Source organism: Osmerus mordax, chromosome 10 (genome assembly GCF_038355195.1).
Source record: "Osmerus mordax isolate fOsmMor3 chromosome 10, fOsmMor3.pri, whole genome shotgun sequence".
NCBI classification, from domain to species: Eukaryota; Metazoa; Chordata; class Actinopteri; order Osmeriformes; family Osmeridae; genus Osmerus; species Osmerus mordax.
In genome coordinates, this window is record NC_090059.1 from 13,862,254 (window position 1) to 13,878,000 (window position 15,747).

The 15,747-nt window shown below is 48.2% G+C and overlaps 1 protein-coding gene across 2 annotated transcripts; it reads right to left on the reverse strand.

Moving 5' to 3' along the window:
* Positions 1 to 195: 195 nt before the first annotated feature.
* On the reverse strand, positions 196 to 14,933 carry LOC136950417 (katanin-interacting protein). Of its 2 annotated transcripts, none has more exons than XM_067244749.1 (27): positions 14,916 to 14,933; positions 13,691 to 13,779; positions 13,208 to 13,383; positions 12,826 to 12,947; positions 12,642 to 12,743; positions 12,331 to 12,471; positions 11,726 to 11,978; positions 11,362 to 11,493; positions 11,063 to 11,214; positions 10,667 to 10,773; positions 10,121 to 10,217; positions 9,791 to 10,000; positions 9,498 to 9,635; positions 7,759 to 8,629; positions 6,068 to 6,823; positions 5,487 to 5,713; positions 5,271 to 5,349; positions 4,944 to 5,121; positions 4,666 to 4,831; positions 4,279 to 4,466; positions 4,075 to 4,139; positions 3,777 to 3,887; positions 3,231 to 3,370; positions 3,011 to 3,112; positions 2,717 to 2,877; positions 1,970 to 2,055; positions 196 to 1,815 (listed from the first exon to the last, which is right to left on the reverse strand). In XM_067244749.1, exons 1-27 carry the CDS (start codon positions 14,925 to 14,927, stop codon positions 1,757 to 1,759), a joined length of 4,920 nt encoding a protein of 1,639 aa, XP_067100850.1. In that variant the 5' UTR covers positions 14,928 to 14,933; the 3' UTR covers positions 196 to 1,756. The 2 variants fall into 2 exon arrangements, with proteins under 2 accessions (XP_067100850.1, XP_067100849.1); XM_067244748.1 differs by having other exon boundaries at positions 4,075 to 4,142.
* Between the last annotated feature and the right edge of the window lie 814 nt (positions 14,934 to 15,747).

Sequence of the window (15,747 nt, forward strand, 5' to 3'; positions counted from 1 at the left end):
AAGTGTCTTTGTTTTTAAAGATCATCAATTATTCAGACCAGGTTAAGAAACATTGAGGCAAGGAAAAGAGCAGTGGTTTAACTCCAACATTCATTCACCAGCAGGTCGATGTGGACATCACATGATCTTGGTCATAGTGCTCATTTTAATGGTATCAAAATAAACAATCAAAACGTTTTTAAAAACATAATTTTATTGAATTAAATATACTTACCATAAAATAATATACACTTGATTAACAAGATTAAAAAAAATAATGTATATATTTTCAGTTTACAGAACTAGCTACCACCACTCAAAGCAGGACTGAGGTGCACTGTTAAACCCACCTTTACAGACTCTTAAATCAAATACATAAAACTGCATTTTGAAAACCATGTAATTCCCTTTGTCATATATAGATATATATAAGAGATTACAGTGTATAGGATAATAGCCTATATTGTGGCCTAACAAAGAATCAGATTTAAAACACAAGTTTAGCCTCATCAGGGATTACTTTTACTGTACGTGCAACAAAATACTACTAGATTATAGCTTTTACAACATCAGCAATATATTCAAACATTTAAGGTAGAACAATGTTTTAATGAGTATTCATCCATTTTTTTTTTATGTATTCACTTTGTTTTTGAGGTATATAGTCAATATTTGCATATTTGTTGTTTCTGTTAGGTAACATTGTTATGTGACTTTAAACCTAAACCAGCCAGTGTAGGTAATGTTAACAAATTTGATTTTTATTTTTATCACTGGGTGTGTCAAAAAGACCTTTCAATATCAAACAGCTTTAATAAAGGTCACTTAGTTATCAAACTAGTCTTTCTACTAGAGGTTAGCAAAAACATTGACCAATACATTACTTAAAAATATATAGACTTACATCTAAGAAGCAATTGTAGTTACTGTATTTTGCTTTTGAAGGATCAAGTGTAGTGTGTGTCAAAATATGAACTTGGAAGATTTCCTGACTCATATTTATGAATCCAACTGAGATGCTCTTCTAAACTCAACACAAAAGGTCTCCCAAGTGTCAAAACCTCATTTGCCTCAACAAAACCCAACTGAGTTATAATAGACAGGTGAAATACTAACTTTAACTGCATAGCATTCAGACTTGTTGATGCACACTTAGGGGAGTAATGAAGTAAAGCCAGGGGCATTAAATATATAACCCTTTAGCCTATTTATCCATACTATAAATGTATAAATTGTGTGAGCAAAGCACATCTCCTGGGCTTCTTTTTCCCCTTGACCAGCTGTACACCATGAGCAGCATAAATACACAGCAGTACCATATCACACAGGGAGCAGCCAGAGAGTAGGACTAGGCACGGATAGGGCCAGTAGCAGCCATGTAGGTTGACCCTGACACTGGAGAACCTTTAACACTACAGGGACTAACAGTGCATACAGGACCTGTATAAGAATATGTGGTTATCTACATAGGAAGGATGGGGACCGGTCCAACCAGAAAGTGGAGGGTCAATCCTGTGGGTGCATATAAACCTTGTGCTTCTGTACAAGCCCTGTCCTCTAGAACAGCAGCTGTGGTGGACACACACGTCGTGTCACTCCACTAGGGTGTGGCGTCATGGCGAAGGGACTTTTTCAGTCAGGGCTTGGCAACAAAAGCCCCTGAGTGACTTTGAGCCGAGTTGGTCAGTCAACCTTCCTCTCTCCACTTCTGTTTCCTCTCTCCCATGCGTATCTGGCTCCAATTCTACGAGACAGTCAGCCTCTCCGTCTGTCAGACTCAGTACCTCCTTTTCCCCAGCTTGCCCGGGTCCGTCATGCAGGTTTTAGGTCGAAGAGCTGCATGATGGGAAAATTAATGTTTGAAACTTTGTACAATGGTTGAAGACCAATTAAGTTATTTTGTTCCAAGAGTCTTTTTCTCCTTCTTAGGATCAGCCTGATGAACAACAGCGACATAACATCCACAGCCTAGCTTAAGTCTAGAACATACCTGGATCGGCCGTTTGCTTCTTCTTGTTGTGATGGACGATTTGATTTTCATTGGTCATCTTCACATCCTGGTCCTCCACGTAGTTGCTGCAGTACAGAGAAAGGAGAAGGAGGGATGTGAGTGTGTGAACGTTGGATCATGTAGGAGCATGCCGGAGCACGGTACGGTAGCAGCTATGGTCACACAGTGAAGCAGGGAGTGCAGGGGACCAGAGTCTCGACTCCTACAACGGGGGAGGAATACAGATGGAGAGAGGCAATGGGGTTGGTGGGTTTAGTAGAACTGGGTTCTAGAATCGAAGCTGTGGAATGTAGATGTGGGGATGTCTGGGCGGTCGATGCAAACTGTTGTACGAGGAGGATCACCCACGGGGAGGGGGGCTGACAGACAGGGCTACAGGGACTCTGTTACTCACGGTTTCAGGTGGCGGCTACCCCGAGCGCTGGAGTGGAGAGAGCACACCTCCATTCAACACAAACTCACAGGTAAAGAGACCATTCACGGCCCTACATTCAAATGTAATCCACTGATTCAACCCAATAAGACCACCAATTGTTTCCATGCCGAAGATGGTATAGAGAGTTTTGATCCCTGTGTGACAAGGACACGTATGCCAGTCAATGGGAAAGCAGCAGAGCCTACCCGCACATGCGGGAATTAGCATGAATCAGCATCGCCATGTGTTTAGCCGAACAGGCAGCGGAGCCAATCGTATGAGTGGCGTGAAGCCGTGTGTGACCAGTGTACCTGATCACAGTGTTCCTCTCGCGGTGGGCGATGTGGGCGTTGTCGGTGAAGAGGATGGTGTGGTAGGGCACCACCGGGTCACAGGTGGGCAGAATGCCCCGAGCCACGTTGCTGACGCTGTTCAAAATACCGTTATACACCAGGAGGTCGTCCACTAGCAGCTGAATGCAGACACACACACACACATTACTTATTTTTAGGATATATGTTCTTAGAATCTTATTCAACGCAATCTCTTAGCCCCTGAGGGTACTGATACTAGACTGGGTTGTGGAATAGAGGGGAGCTCCTTACCCCAAACTCCTTCACTCCTCTATGGGGTGTCTTGGAGTAGTTCCACAGTTTGATCATGGACACAGTGACCGGCTGATCAAATATGACATACACACGATTTACCTGGATAGAACCAACAGGCAAAGTCATACATAGTAGGGATCCAGACTAGTTAAGAATGTAGGTTGAGCACATCTTCTCTCCAAATCTCAGGAACACACACACACAAACAAGTCCTTACCAGTCCAGGCAGCACTGGTGCTAGCCACATGTGTCTGCCATCGTGGGTGCTGTTAACACCGTCTACCAGCTTATCTGGAGTCCTCACATCGCCCTTCACACTGTCCAGCACGTTCACACTGTCTGGGAATGCAGCGATGTCTGACACAAGCACCGTCAAGGGACACACACGGAAACACGACCAACTAGTAGGAAGGCAAGTCCATCTATACAGCCAGAGGCTGCGCTTTCGTCTTTCTGCTTTGAACTTGTCAGGGCAGAAACTGCCTGAGTGTGGTGGGCCTGCTGCAGCAGCCATTCCCACATCCACCCCTAGAGGGCCTTGCTCATTCACAGTTATTCATTTGGCAGACGCTTTTATCCACAGCTACTTCCAAGAGAGAGCTTTACAAAAGTGCATAGGTCAATGATCATAAACAACGAGATAGTTGCTCAGGCAACTTCAGGATATCTGGTTGGTAATGTGCCAACAAAGGCTCATGGCAGCCAGATATTTGGTAGAGTACATGGGTAGATGTGGTTTAAGAGACACTGACTGGGAGGATACTGTTGTCACTTAGGGGGATCTTCTGGTCGTTCTGGTCGTAGAACTCCAGGCCGTTGAGTCCGATGTAGTAGGGGTCCCCCCAGCTGGTCAGCAGCTGCAGCTGGAAGATGACTGGCAGCCAAGGAGTTAAGGAACAGGAAATTGTTAGCCTTGTTTTCACCAACTGTCCCAGACTATACTTTATTAGTTCGCATTTCCACTCAGAACGGTCAAAATAATCAATCATGTTGTCACAGTAATAACCGCAAGGGGCCTCTCTATGATTTGCGATGCTTCTGTGCAACACCAGAAAGGATACATCCACAAGGCATGATGGGAGCTTCATAGTCCATGCTGGCCTGCTCCTGTCTTCTACAGCCTCCCCTGCTATCAACAAACACATGCTTACACAACACTCTAGAAGCGTTGACTTACACACAGATAACACATGCTAAAACACAGCGTAACACTATGGGGGGTGTCATAAGCAAGGGCAGCATTCACAACCCCGTTAGCTCTTTACCTGAGTAGGTAGGCAGAGTCCTCGGCCGCCTTGCTGTCCAGGCCGCCGGGGCTGCAAGGCGGCAGGAAGTCCGAGAAGAGGATCTCCTGGGCAAAGTCGAAGTGGCAGTTCCCTGTTCCCTTCCTGATAAGGAAGCCCTCTGGTGGAGAGATGGCCACATCGTCCATATACACGTGGATCACCTTCACCTACGGAGGAGTTTACGGAGATGTTTAAGTGGGAGTTTGTTGGCATGTTGTCAACGCGAAAGAAAACGGATGTAGGGCACAAGTCTACAACCTGTAGACGTATGTCGCTTTGGATGACAGCATCTGCTCAAATGGAAACGGGAATAAACCTCCCATCACAAAAGCTCCCTCTTATCTGGCTGAGCATGTCCTGTCTCACCCCTCTGTAGGAGTCCTCTGGGGACTTGTTGTAGTTCCAGAGGCGTAGTCCAGCTACCGTCTGGGGCTGTTGGAAGGTCACTGTCAGGGTGTGCTGCTCTCCTGAACAGAAGGGGATCAGCCACATGTGCTCGTCGTCAGCGGTGATATTGTCGCCGTCTATGAGTCTGGGGACACAGAGGACAACTCAGACCCTTCACTCAGTGAATGGAGAGAGAGAGAGAAAGAGAGGATGGGGAGGGATTGAGGAAGCAAGGATAAGGAAGGATCAAGGCTGACTTGTCCAGGGTGCGCAGGTCCTGTCCATAATCGGGTAGGTCATTGAGGTCGCGGGGGGAGGCAGCTACCATGGACAGGTTCAGAGGCAGGCTCTCCCCTTCCTTGCCCACCACCTCCAGCCCTGTCAGGCCCACGTAGTGGGAGTCTCCCCACGTCACACAGAGCTCCAGCCTAAGGCCTGGGGGGGGGGGGAGGGGACAGAGATGTGATGACATCTATCATTAGAGGGGGAGTTTACACTGGCCTTCTCAATAGATATTCAAAACAGTGTTTCAAATGCTATCTTTTGTTGTTGTTGCATAAACAAAAATAAATAACTAGACTCACACTTTCCACAGTACATTCCTGGAATCTGCTCCATGGTCTCTTCAGACTGGCAAACAGTCTGGTTGAGCTGGAGCTTCAACTGAAAAACAAAACCTTTCACTCAGACGCAACTCCAAAACATCGACAGCGAACGAAGGTCCATCTCTGAAGGGTCTCAACCTCTCCCAGCTACAGCTGAATGCGCCTACTAGCCGAGCATGGAACTACGTTACCCACCATGCCTGTGGTGCTCAGAGTCAGGTCCTCCTCTCGGAAGCCCGCCTGCGTGAAGGGCCGTTCCTCCCCCTCTCCGTCCGCCGTGCGGGGCCTCTGGAGCTCCTCCTCGTGGTCCAGCCCCTCGGAGCCCTCCACCTCGCCCTGGAAGGTCTCGTCGTAGCGCGACATGGCCTCCAGGATGTCGTCGTCGGTGGTGAAGAGAATGGTGTCGCCAAACTGGTCGAGGTCTGAGAGGAACGAAGAGTAGATACAGGAACAGTTCACCTAGAGCTACATGGTTATTTTGGATGTGATGTTAAACTCATGTCGTAAGAATGACAAGTAAACTACAGGTTAAAGTATATTTGACTTGAGGTTGTTGTATCCAAAGCAGCAAAAGACAGCAGCAAATCTTGTACCCTCACTTTTTACACACAAGTTAACTATAAGTTAACTATAGTCCTGCCTCTTCAAAAGACGGCAGCTAATCTCTTCTAATGAGATCGTCTTGTAAACAACTCAGGAAAAACATACCATGGTAAGCCAGCCAACTTTCTCTAATGACCCCCCCCCACCACCACCACCACCACCACCACTACTACCTCCAGACAGGTTTCCAGAAGCCTTGGCGATCTCCCCCCTGAAGATGCACCTCCCATCCAGCACCATCTCCACCTCCTTCACCCCTCTGAAGGAGTGGATGCGCGACTTGTTGTAGTTCCACACACGGATCATGGCGACCTGACAGGGGGCGCCAAACTCCAGAAAAATGACATGGCTCCGCCCCGGGGTGAAGGGAGCCAACCAGAGGTGCATGTCGTCCTGCGTGCGGTTGACTCCGTCGATCAGGTTGGCGACCACGCGCGGGTCCTTCCCGTAGGCCGGCAGCACGTTGATGTCCGGCGGGTCGGCGTGGATGTGGGCCGGCTTAAGGGGTTCCCCGCTCGAGCTGAAGACCTCCAGGCCGTTGAGGCCCACGTAGTGGCGGTCGCCCCAGGTGGACAGGATGTGGACGACCAGTCGCTGGCCCTGGGGCAGGACCGGGATCTCAAACTCCTCCTCTCGCTCAGGCTCAGCAGACGGGTCGTCCTCGGGGTCGTCCGGCAGGGCGCCGTGGGGGTTGGAGCCGGAGGGGCTACGGGGGGGGTTGAGGGCCGTGCCGGCGGCCGCGAGCCGTCCCTGGCGTTGGAGGAACTCGTCGAAGATGTCGCCCTCGAAGCCCATGTTGGAGATGCGTCCTCGCTGGCACTGGTTGAACTTGGTGAGCGAGTCCCAGGATTCCATCAGGGTGTCTTCCTGCGCGCTGCGGAGCTGCGCCCTGGGCGTGCGCTGTCTCCGCACTAGGGACATGGGCTCGTCTGTGGAACACACACACATTCCACACTGTGTCATAACCAGCACAAAATCCAGAATGTGGTCCTGATTAAACACACCCTCTGCAGTGAATGTGTTAAGAGTAGGCACATTACCCTCGCTTTCACAACAGCTGCTGGTAGAATGATTCTCTCCTTCATTGAAAACAGCCTGTGGCCTACTTTAGACTGACACTGGCCACAAAGAGAGTGCTCAGAGGCAGCAGGTGGGCCAGGCATGTCCTCTCTGTGTGTGTGTGTGTGTGTGTGTGTGTGTGTGTGTGTGTGCAAAGCCCAGATTGGGGAGAAATACTAGTTGTCTGCTTGCAGTCTGGGAGATCAGAAGGGATTATTTGGACTGCAGATTTGGTGTGAAGCAGCAATCTGCCCTGCACCATAATCTAATTTGAGGTTATTTTTGCCATTGAACAAAGGCAGAACATTTTAACACACCAGAACATTTTTATCCCCATGTGGCTCACAGAGGTGACATTTTACTGAAATTCTTAGAAAACAAGGCTGTGTTTTGCTGTGTAACCTACTGACAGGCAAGTTCTAAACCAGGGTGTTTAGAACATGAGAGAAAACACATTGTACAAGGGCAAATGGGTTGGGCCTGATTGACCATTTGTTTATAGACAAATTTATGGTTAGGAAAATGATAGTGCTAGGTCTTTAGTTTTACGGAAAAGCTCCTGTCTGTCATGAATACACACTGTACTGCAGCAATAATGTTATTCACCATAGGAGTACAGCTCTGTTCAGCAGCCACACAAGAAACACACTAATCCAGGATGACAAACCGATCTGCAGTCACTACAAAGTAACATCTCAGATAGACGTGTCATTTGTACCAACGTCCCTTCACACTTGCTCATTTCCGATCCACACTATGTTGCTACGGGGACATGGTATGAGCTAGGAGCCAAGTGTCGACCTACCAGTACAGGACAGGCCAGTCGCTCCCTGGTGCTGCTCCTCTGCTGGTCTCCCGCTCCCACAGACGTTCCGGGCCGAGCTCCTGCGTCCGCTCACGGGCCTGTCCTGGGCCGGCCGCTCGCCCAGCTCCTCCAGCAGGTCCGGGCCCTGCTCCAGGGAGTCTGCACTCCACTGACCCCCGTTCAGGCTCCGCTCCATGCCCCTGCACACCCTCCCTGGGTTACAGGACAGCTCGGGGAGCACTGAGGAGGAGGAGGGGGGCGCCACGGGGGGTTTGGGCTCCAGAGACTGCTGGGGTACCAGCCACAGGGGCCGGTCCCTCTCCCGTCCACCCTCGCAGCCCTCCGGAGCGCCCCTGCTCAGGGGCTGGAGCCACTGGGGAGTCCTGGAGGAGGAGGAGGAGGGCTGGGTGGTGACGGTCAGCTCCATGGGGGCCGTGGCGGTTGTGTGCTCCGGCTGCTGTTTAAGACAGAGGGGTTCCTCTGATGGGAAGTCGAAGGAGTTTCTCCGCTGGACAGAGTACAGGGTGGAGGAGGTGGTGGGGGTGATGGGGGGGAGTGGAGTGTGTGTTCTGTCCTGCATTTCTACTCTAACCAGGCCCGGCCCCTCTGTTAGTCTGAAGTCTAGGTCCCGCTGGCTGCTGCCCCCCTCCGCCCCCCTAGCGTCGTCATGACGCTGCGGGCTGGCGCCCCTCAGACTGTGGCCGGAGGACACGGGGCTGGGAGAAAAGGACTCTGGGATGTGGAGTGCCTGGAGGTCGATGGTGGTGCTGTAGTCAAACACCTGGTTGCCACAGCCTTTCTCCAGCTCTCCCTCAAACACCAGAGTGCTGTTGAGGTAAAGCTTCACATGGCGCGCGCCTATGTCCAGGTCCTAAACAACAGAAACAGCTATTTTAGTCTCAAAGTATATCAATAACTAGTGCAGACATTAATGACATATATGGTTTAAAATGCAATGGACTATTCTAAATGATATACCACACAGAGAAAAAGCAAAAACAGACAAAGTCTTCACACTTTGACACCAGTGACCATGTACAGAGTATTCCTGGCCATGTTTAAACTGTTCTTTAAGGTTTGTAGTCAAGTCTAAATGCCACAGATAAGTAGCCTGTTCACAGGCAAACAGACATGGTGGATGGCTAAAATCCAAGTCAAATCTCCTCAATCCTACAGCCACTTTACCAAACCCCCGGTGCTAGCTCTCTGACTTCTCAAATGCCTACAGCCTTACCTCACCAAACACTGCATCGCAGTCTCATTGTGAACTTCACAATAGTATGGTTTATATTCCCATATGGGTTTAGTCCATTGTCAGGAAGCCCCTTGTTAGCTTGGTCTTGGTGCCCCTGTTCCCGGGCAGTGTGTGTGTGTGAGGGCGGGCGGGCGGGAGATAGAAGAACCCCCAGCCTCCCTAAGGCTAATCCCTTCGAGCTAATCTCTCACTGTTCTACATTTGGACTGGTGGCTCTCAGTCACTGCTTAAAAAGACCTACCTACTACACCCCTCAAGGTATCACCTCAACTATACCTCAAGTATAGTCTGCCAGCAGAGGAGCAGGGCCAGACCGCATGGATCTAGGATTCACTGTTACTAACCGCTGGCGGTAAGCAAACACTGTATAACCTTGAACTGTGAAAGGCAACCCCCCACAGGCTTAACAGATGTGTATTTCAATATAACCCTTTCGCTACATGAAACAGTGTTAACATTCTTAATTCAGGTGAAGGGCTCCTACACTGAGGCCCCTGTTGTAGTTCCAGATCTTGACCCGGGATATCCCGAAGTCTGGAGAGCGCTCAGCGTTCCTGATGATGAAGTAGAGCTGGATGGGGGGGTGGAACGGGCACGTCCACATGTGACGCTCCTTTGTGGTCTGTCAAAAGAAAACACATACCAAAACAAGGGAATTGTCAATACTGAGATAAAAATACAAACTCTAAATAAAGTCACTGATAAATGTCTAGATATGCAATGAAAATGGCTTCAGATGTGTTTTTCTTTTTTTTTACATTTGAGCAGATGCCTAACCTTAGCTTTGCCATTGACCAGGGCCCCCAGGTTGCCGGGGTAATCTGCATTCCTGATGTCCAGGTCATGAGGTGACACGTACAGTTTCCTGTTCCTTTGACAGAGAAACTGCATCTCTGTCAGTCCCACCTGTCTGTCATTCCCCCAGTTGGACAGGATCTCCATGGTGACATACAGGGTGGGTGTCACCTCAGCCGAGGCCTGCCTCCTCTGCCACGAGAACAGAATGTCAAGCTTCCCTCGACTCACATTCGCCAATCCATTACCGGTGTGACTGCATCACACCTCAGTCACCTTGAAGTGCTGGGGACACGTGATGTCGTGACTCACCAGTGCAGGGCTGTTGTCCGTCTTCACCGGCTGGGGGATGCGGTAGTTCGAGTCCTCCTCCAGCTTCTCCAGGGCTTTCAGGAGCTTATGCTGTTGCCTGACAGAAAGGATCACAAACGAAGCCATTTTATTGTTCGTGTCTTTAACAGCTGTTGGTCTTTGTCCTTGGAGATGGAGGACGTCGATATGTTGTCCCTGGCATCTGTTGTCCTGTACTGGAGCGCTGATGATTCTGCCTCAGAGGCTTGTGGCTTGATACGCAGATCAACATTACACATAACTACCTTTAAAGGGCCTCAAAGGTGTTCAATTACGTCCAGGAATGAGGTACTGAATTACCACAGGTTAAACATGGCATCAATGAAAACACCGGAATGAGGACGCTACCTTTATGTAAGTGTAGTCCAGACTGACACTAGCTGAGAGTAACAAACCATAGTACACCATGGCAAACCGCCTTTTGTGATTCTCTTATTCCCATGCAGTTGTGAGGGGTGATACGTTCAAAGGCGCAAAGCTATTCCAGGTTCGGTTATGGTGCTGTACCTCGTGCCCATGAGGGTGATTCTCTGCATGGCCCTGGTCACCCTGCTCTCTTCTCGGTCCCTGATGTCCTCTCGCAGCGAGCCGTTCATCATCTGGTGTCCCCTCGACTGTGGGAAGGGAGATCAAAAGGGAGTACTGAGGGAAGATATTTCCACTAAGACCAGTTTAGATTCAGATCAATCCGAAACACCAGAGCAAAATATTGTAAAGCTCCAGGGAACAATGGGAGATAGCAAAGAGTGAGAAAGTAAGCACTACTAAAACAGAACAATACATTTACATCATGTAAACCACGCTAAACGAAAAACATCAAATATAATTTATGGAGACAGTTCCTAACATGGACACAGATCTAGCGGGTGACCCAAATCAATGGCAGTCACTCGGGGGTCTGACCATGTTGTGGCTGAAGTTCCTGGGTTCCTGTAGCGGGCTGTTCTCTCTCTGCAGGGCCTGGAGCACCCTGCAGGCTGTCTCCTCTGGGTCCCTATCCTCACAAGACACCTTCCTGGCAGCAGACAGTGGGCACTCTAAACGACTCTTTGGCCCTGGGAAAGGAGGGAGAGAAAGACAGAGAATGTTGGAGAGAGGGAGGGACTATTCAGTTGTAGTATCTTGATGTTCCCGTTATTGGCATGAGAATAAGGCCATGTTATGGTACGCTGATAAACTAGTTCCTTCACTTAAAAACATACTTTGAGAATCCCTGCTCTCCTTGGAGGGTGGCCTATCAAGGGTTTTGCTCTTTACCAACATGGGCTTGGTGGGAACATAGGCCTCCATGTTGTCTTTCCTCTTAGCAGACAGAGAACGTTCAATCTTACGCCCTGCAACGTCAGAGAAGGGAAAGGGATGCTCAATTAAACTATTTCAATACATCTTTTCTGTCTATTCATCCGTGTCTGGTTTATATAATCTGTGTTACATAATATCACATACAACCTGCTTTCCTTCATCAGTGAAAAGGAAGTACAAGAGTCGACAGGAGGTGGTCATGCAGACTCACCCCTGCAGTTAGTCAACATCTAGAACAAGGAGATGAGATGGTATAGTGAGTACCTTTAGGAGACGGCCCAAAGTCCAGTACGATGAGGTCTGCAGGCTCCGCTTGACAGCCCATGGAGTCAGAGGGCCGTGGGTAGCTGGAGGAAGTGGAGGTCTTGGTGGAGGACGGAGGTAGGCCCAGCTCCTCCAGACTCTCTGTGCTCTCGTCCCTTTCAATCTGCTCCTCCACCCACTCCTCCTCCGACTCCTCCCCTGCCGACCCCCGGCTGCTGCGCCGCATGTTCACCTCCAGGCTCCGCCGCAACACCTGCCGGTGATAAACAAGGCTAGCGACACGCACACAAGGGTACTGTGCATGCACGCACGCACTGTGGGTCTGTACTTGAGCAAACATAAAAACCTGTAAGGTACACAGTCGTGCAATCAGATAGTGTGCTTTGATTAATGTACAGTATGTTACACTAAAGAACACAGACTGTTACGACTGGGGCGATGAAAACATCAACATGACGGAACTCCCTGGCCCGAGTCTCTGTGACAATGATTCACTGCGTCACATCACCAAACATCCTTTTCTGCTATATCACTCAAGGCCAGAGGCCTCTTTCTCTCCCTGTGTGCTGTGTAACCCAGGAATTAAATGTAATCTCTCCACTCACCTTGACCTCGTCAATGTTGAGCAGTACACGCTCGTTGTGTTCAGGGTTGGCCTGCCTCCCTCGGCTGTCTGCGCGGGGGCTAAAAGAGTGTGACACCTTACAGGCGTCATGGGAACTGTGAGGGGAGCGGGAGCTGGACCTCTGGATAGAGAGGTGGACGGGGGGGGGGGGGGCAGAGAGAGAGAAAAGAGAGAGATGCTAACTCATCCAGGCAGCTGCTACTGACACATAACAATCAGATGCACACTTATTCTACAGCGAGGCACAGGCCGCCCACACACCGCCTGGTGGTCATTGCTTACGGCTCCTACCTCCATGTCAGCGCTCTCGTACGGCTCAAAATCCTCAGAATAGCGCTTTTCCGGGGAAACTCGCAAACAGGGTCCCTCTTCCGCTCGGATATTGAATGAATTCTGCTAGGCGACAGAGAAACACATTGTTCGCATACACACCGCTGCGACGGTCGGTAAAGGTTAGCGCTACAGCTGGCTCTACCTGGACCCATTCTCTCCTCTGTACTGTTCCCGGGGCAGTGCGGCTCCTCTGGCGTTGGGCCTGAACTAGATCTCCGACGCCGCCGTCCTCAGCTCTCTGTGACGCGTGTCTTCTCAAGGAATCTGGGGATGAGTCAGAGCACAGACACGGTGTGCGTTAGAGGCAGTCCTCCCCCCAGAGGAAGACCAGGCACACACACAGATGGTCCTCAGCACACAGTGAGAAAGCATGGCTGCCTGTTACGACTGTCACTATCATTAATTCAGTGACAGGGCACAGGATTATACCATGCCAAGTGCAAAGTGAAGGGGTGGGGTGTTGCGTGTCGGATTGTGAGTGATGAGATGATCATTGTTTGATCCGGATGGATCCTGGTGCGTACCAGCAGTGTGTGTCGTTCTGGATGCGGGCGGTGGAGAGGTGAGAGACCTCTGGCTGGGTCTCTTATGCTGTCTGCAAGCTTCGGCGTTCGCCCCGTTCAGATAGATGGAGAAACCTTGCTCCAACCTCTCCAGATCGATCTCCTTTTGGTCTTTGATTTTCAGCCTCTTTAGTATCCTTCAGAATGGGGAATGTTACAAGAACTCAAACAAACAGACCCAGAGACACTGTAGATGGCTACAATAATCCTTGTGTTAGGGTCTTAGGTTTAGTCACACCAATTGAAATGTCAGATAATCATTTAGCTTATCGCAGTGATTCTGGCCTTAAGCTTATGCTTCACACATGTGTGTGTCAAATAATCTCTTCGCACTGTACGTTGCCAATCAAAGTCTTGTGTTTGTCAGTACTAATAAATCAGGAAGTGTGTCTCGGCTGTGTGTAACCAGAGATTCTGCTTCCTGAAGCTCTGCTCACAATTCACCTGTTTTTCTGCTGGAGGGTGATTAAATATTCATCCAGGGTCTCTTCAGGGGCCGAGCCAAGCTTGCCTCTCTGCCCCCACTGGCTCCCCTTCACACACACACACACACATGCACGCGCACACACACACACACACACATGCACATGCACATACGTACACACACAAAAGGAAGCAGTGTTATTAAAGCTTATGTCAGCTCTTTCAGGAATCATACTGTATCCAAACTGAATTATAAATGATGGCTACATCATTGTTTTAGACTATCACACTTAATTACTATCAAAAAACAATCAAGTCTGGACTAGTCTACTACACTAGTTTGTAGAAATGCAAACAATGGGGAGAAATAAGAGTGGTACGTTCTAAGGTCAGGAACCTTAATGCAGATGACATAGTATTGTCAATTTCACATTAGCAATAAGAAACATTTAAAGTCACCAATATCATATAAAACAGCTGGTTGATTAAAATTGACCGGAACAGGACATGCACGCACTCATGGACACATGCAACCCACAACATGTAAACAGAAGATTAGAGACTCTCTGGAACATTAGGGTTGAGGAAGCAGCAGACAGCATAAATGCAAAATATTGCCATGCTCCTACAATATTTTACCCAAGCCATTTAAACACGATGAGAAAACTGAGCACATTACATTCAATCTCAACCAAATTATCTGACACCACTTTTTCTGTGGATTTTCAGTACCACCAGAAATATTCAAAAAGGGAAGAAAAACTATAATTGTGCTTGAGGATAGTGTGTGATGTGTTATGGAGAAGTACTGAAGCAAATAAAATGATCATGCTTAAAAATAGATTGAAAGAGCGCTATTCTCCTTACATAGTCACTAGCAGCAAATTAGGCTACAGAATCTGTAAGACACAGTAAAGGTGATACTGAAGCACTGCAAGAGTAAAGGGAAAGGTGAATGAATAGAATAGAATTAAGCAAAGACAACGGAAATCAATATTATATAATAAACATGAAATTATATGCACGTTAGACATCTTTATCAGCGTAAAATACGTATTGTACCAAACCCAAAATACTATGCTAACAGTCACAACTTAAGCAAACTATTAATATTAGAATACATTAACATATCTCTTCATCTTAAACGGTTATCTTATGTCTTTCATTCACTGACGATGCATGGTCATCACTTAAAAAATCTTCACATAACCTCGAGGGAATCACATAACACATGGAAATCTCATACCTCTTGATCCATCGTAGGTCGGTGTTGATTGGAATACCCTTATTTCCACATTATGAGGGGAGGGTGAAAACCGGGTTTGCTTCATGTATTCGTGAGAACCATACATTCAGCTCTGCAGAAAAAAAATCAACACTCGTCATAAGCCTAACTACAGCACTTGTGAATACAGCTGTTGTGATCGCTGCTGCATAATACAGTACCCATTCCAATGGCCCACCAGGGACAAGTCTCATTTCCCGAATAAGGAAAAAAAATGCATCCCGTGGATAAAATTCTGGCCTTGACAACATAAAGGTAAATTATATCCATCCGTACAGGGCGTTATCGTCGTTGCCAAATTAGAACACTAGGCTAGTATTGTCAGGGGCCAATGTCAACCACGTTATATGTCAAATATAACTAGTCTACTATAGTACTATATTATATCTCACATCATATCTGCGACTACAGTAGACTATCTGTAGTTTTAATTGCGTCGTTTTTTCACATAGTGCTAGAGCTTACTTACAGTAAACGATGGGCTCAACGTTTTTGCAAATACATGGCTAGCTGGCTCCAAGCTAACAAGTGTTGACATCTGGACAAGGAGGATAGGCTAGACTACAGTACCAAGCTCGCTAGCTGGATTGTTGCTGGATGTTAGCTTGGGTAACAGACTGGCTAACGAATGGTTAGATTTGTAACATCAATATCCCGTACTTTCCATCACCTGATTTCTAAACGAGCGTTTTGACATGTCGTAACTACTCACACCGTTTTTGAGGTTTTTTTCTCAGTTCAATTTGTACGTCGGTTAGGATTCTTGCGATGAGTTTGTTCGATTCTCATGTGC

Bases quoted from the DNA above. Each gene is read 5' to 3' on its own strand.
- LOC136950417 (XM_067244748.1), bottom strand. The intron at 5,350-5,486 runs GTGGGTAACGTA...TTTGTTTTTCAG, and splicing joins CTCTGAGCACCACAGGCATG to TTGAAGCTCCAGCTCAACCA. The intron at 1,816-1,969 runs GTATGTTCTAGA...CCCATCATGCAG, and splicing joins GAAGCAAACGGCCGATCCAG to CTCTTCGACCTAAAACCTGC.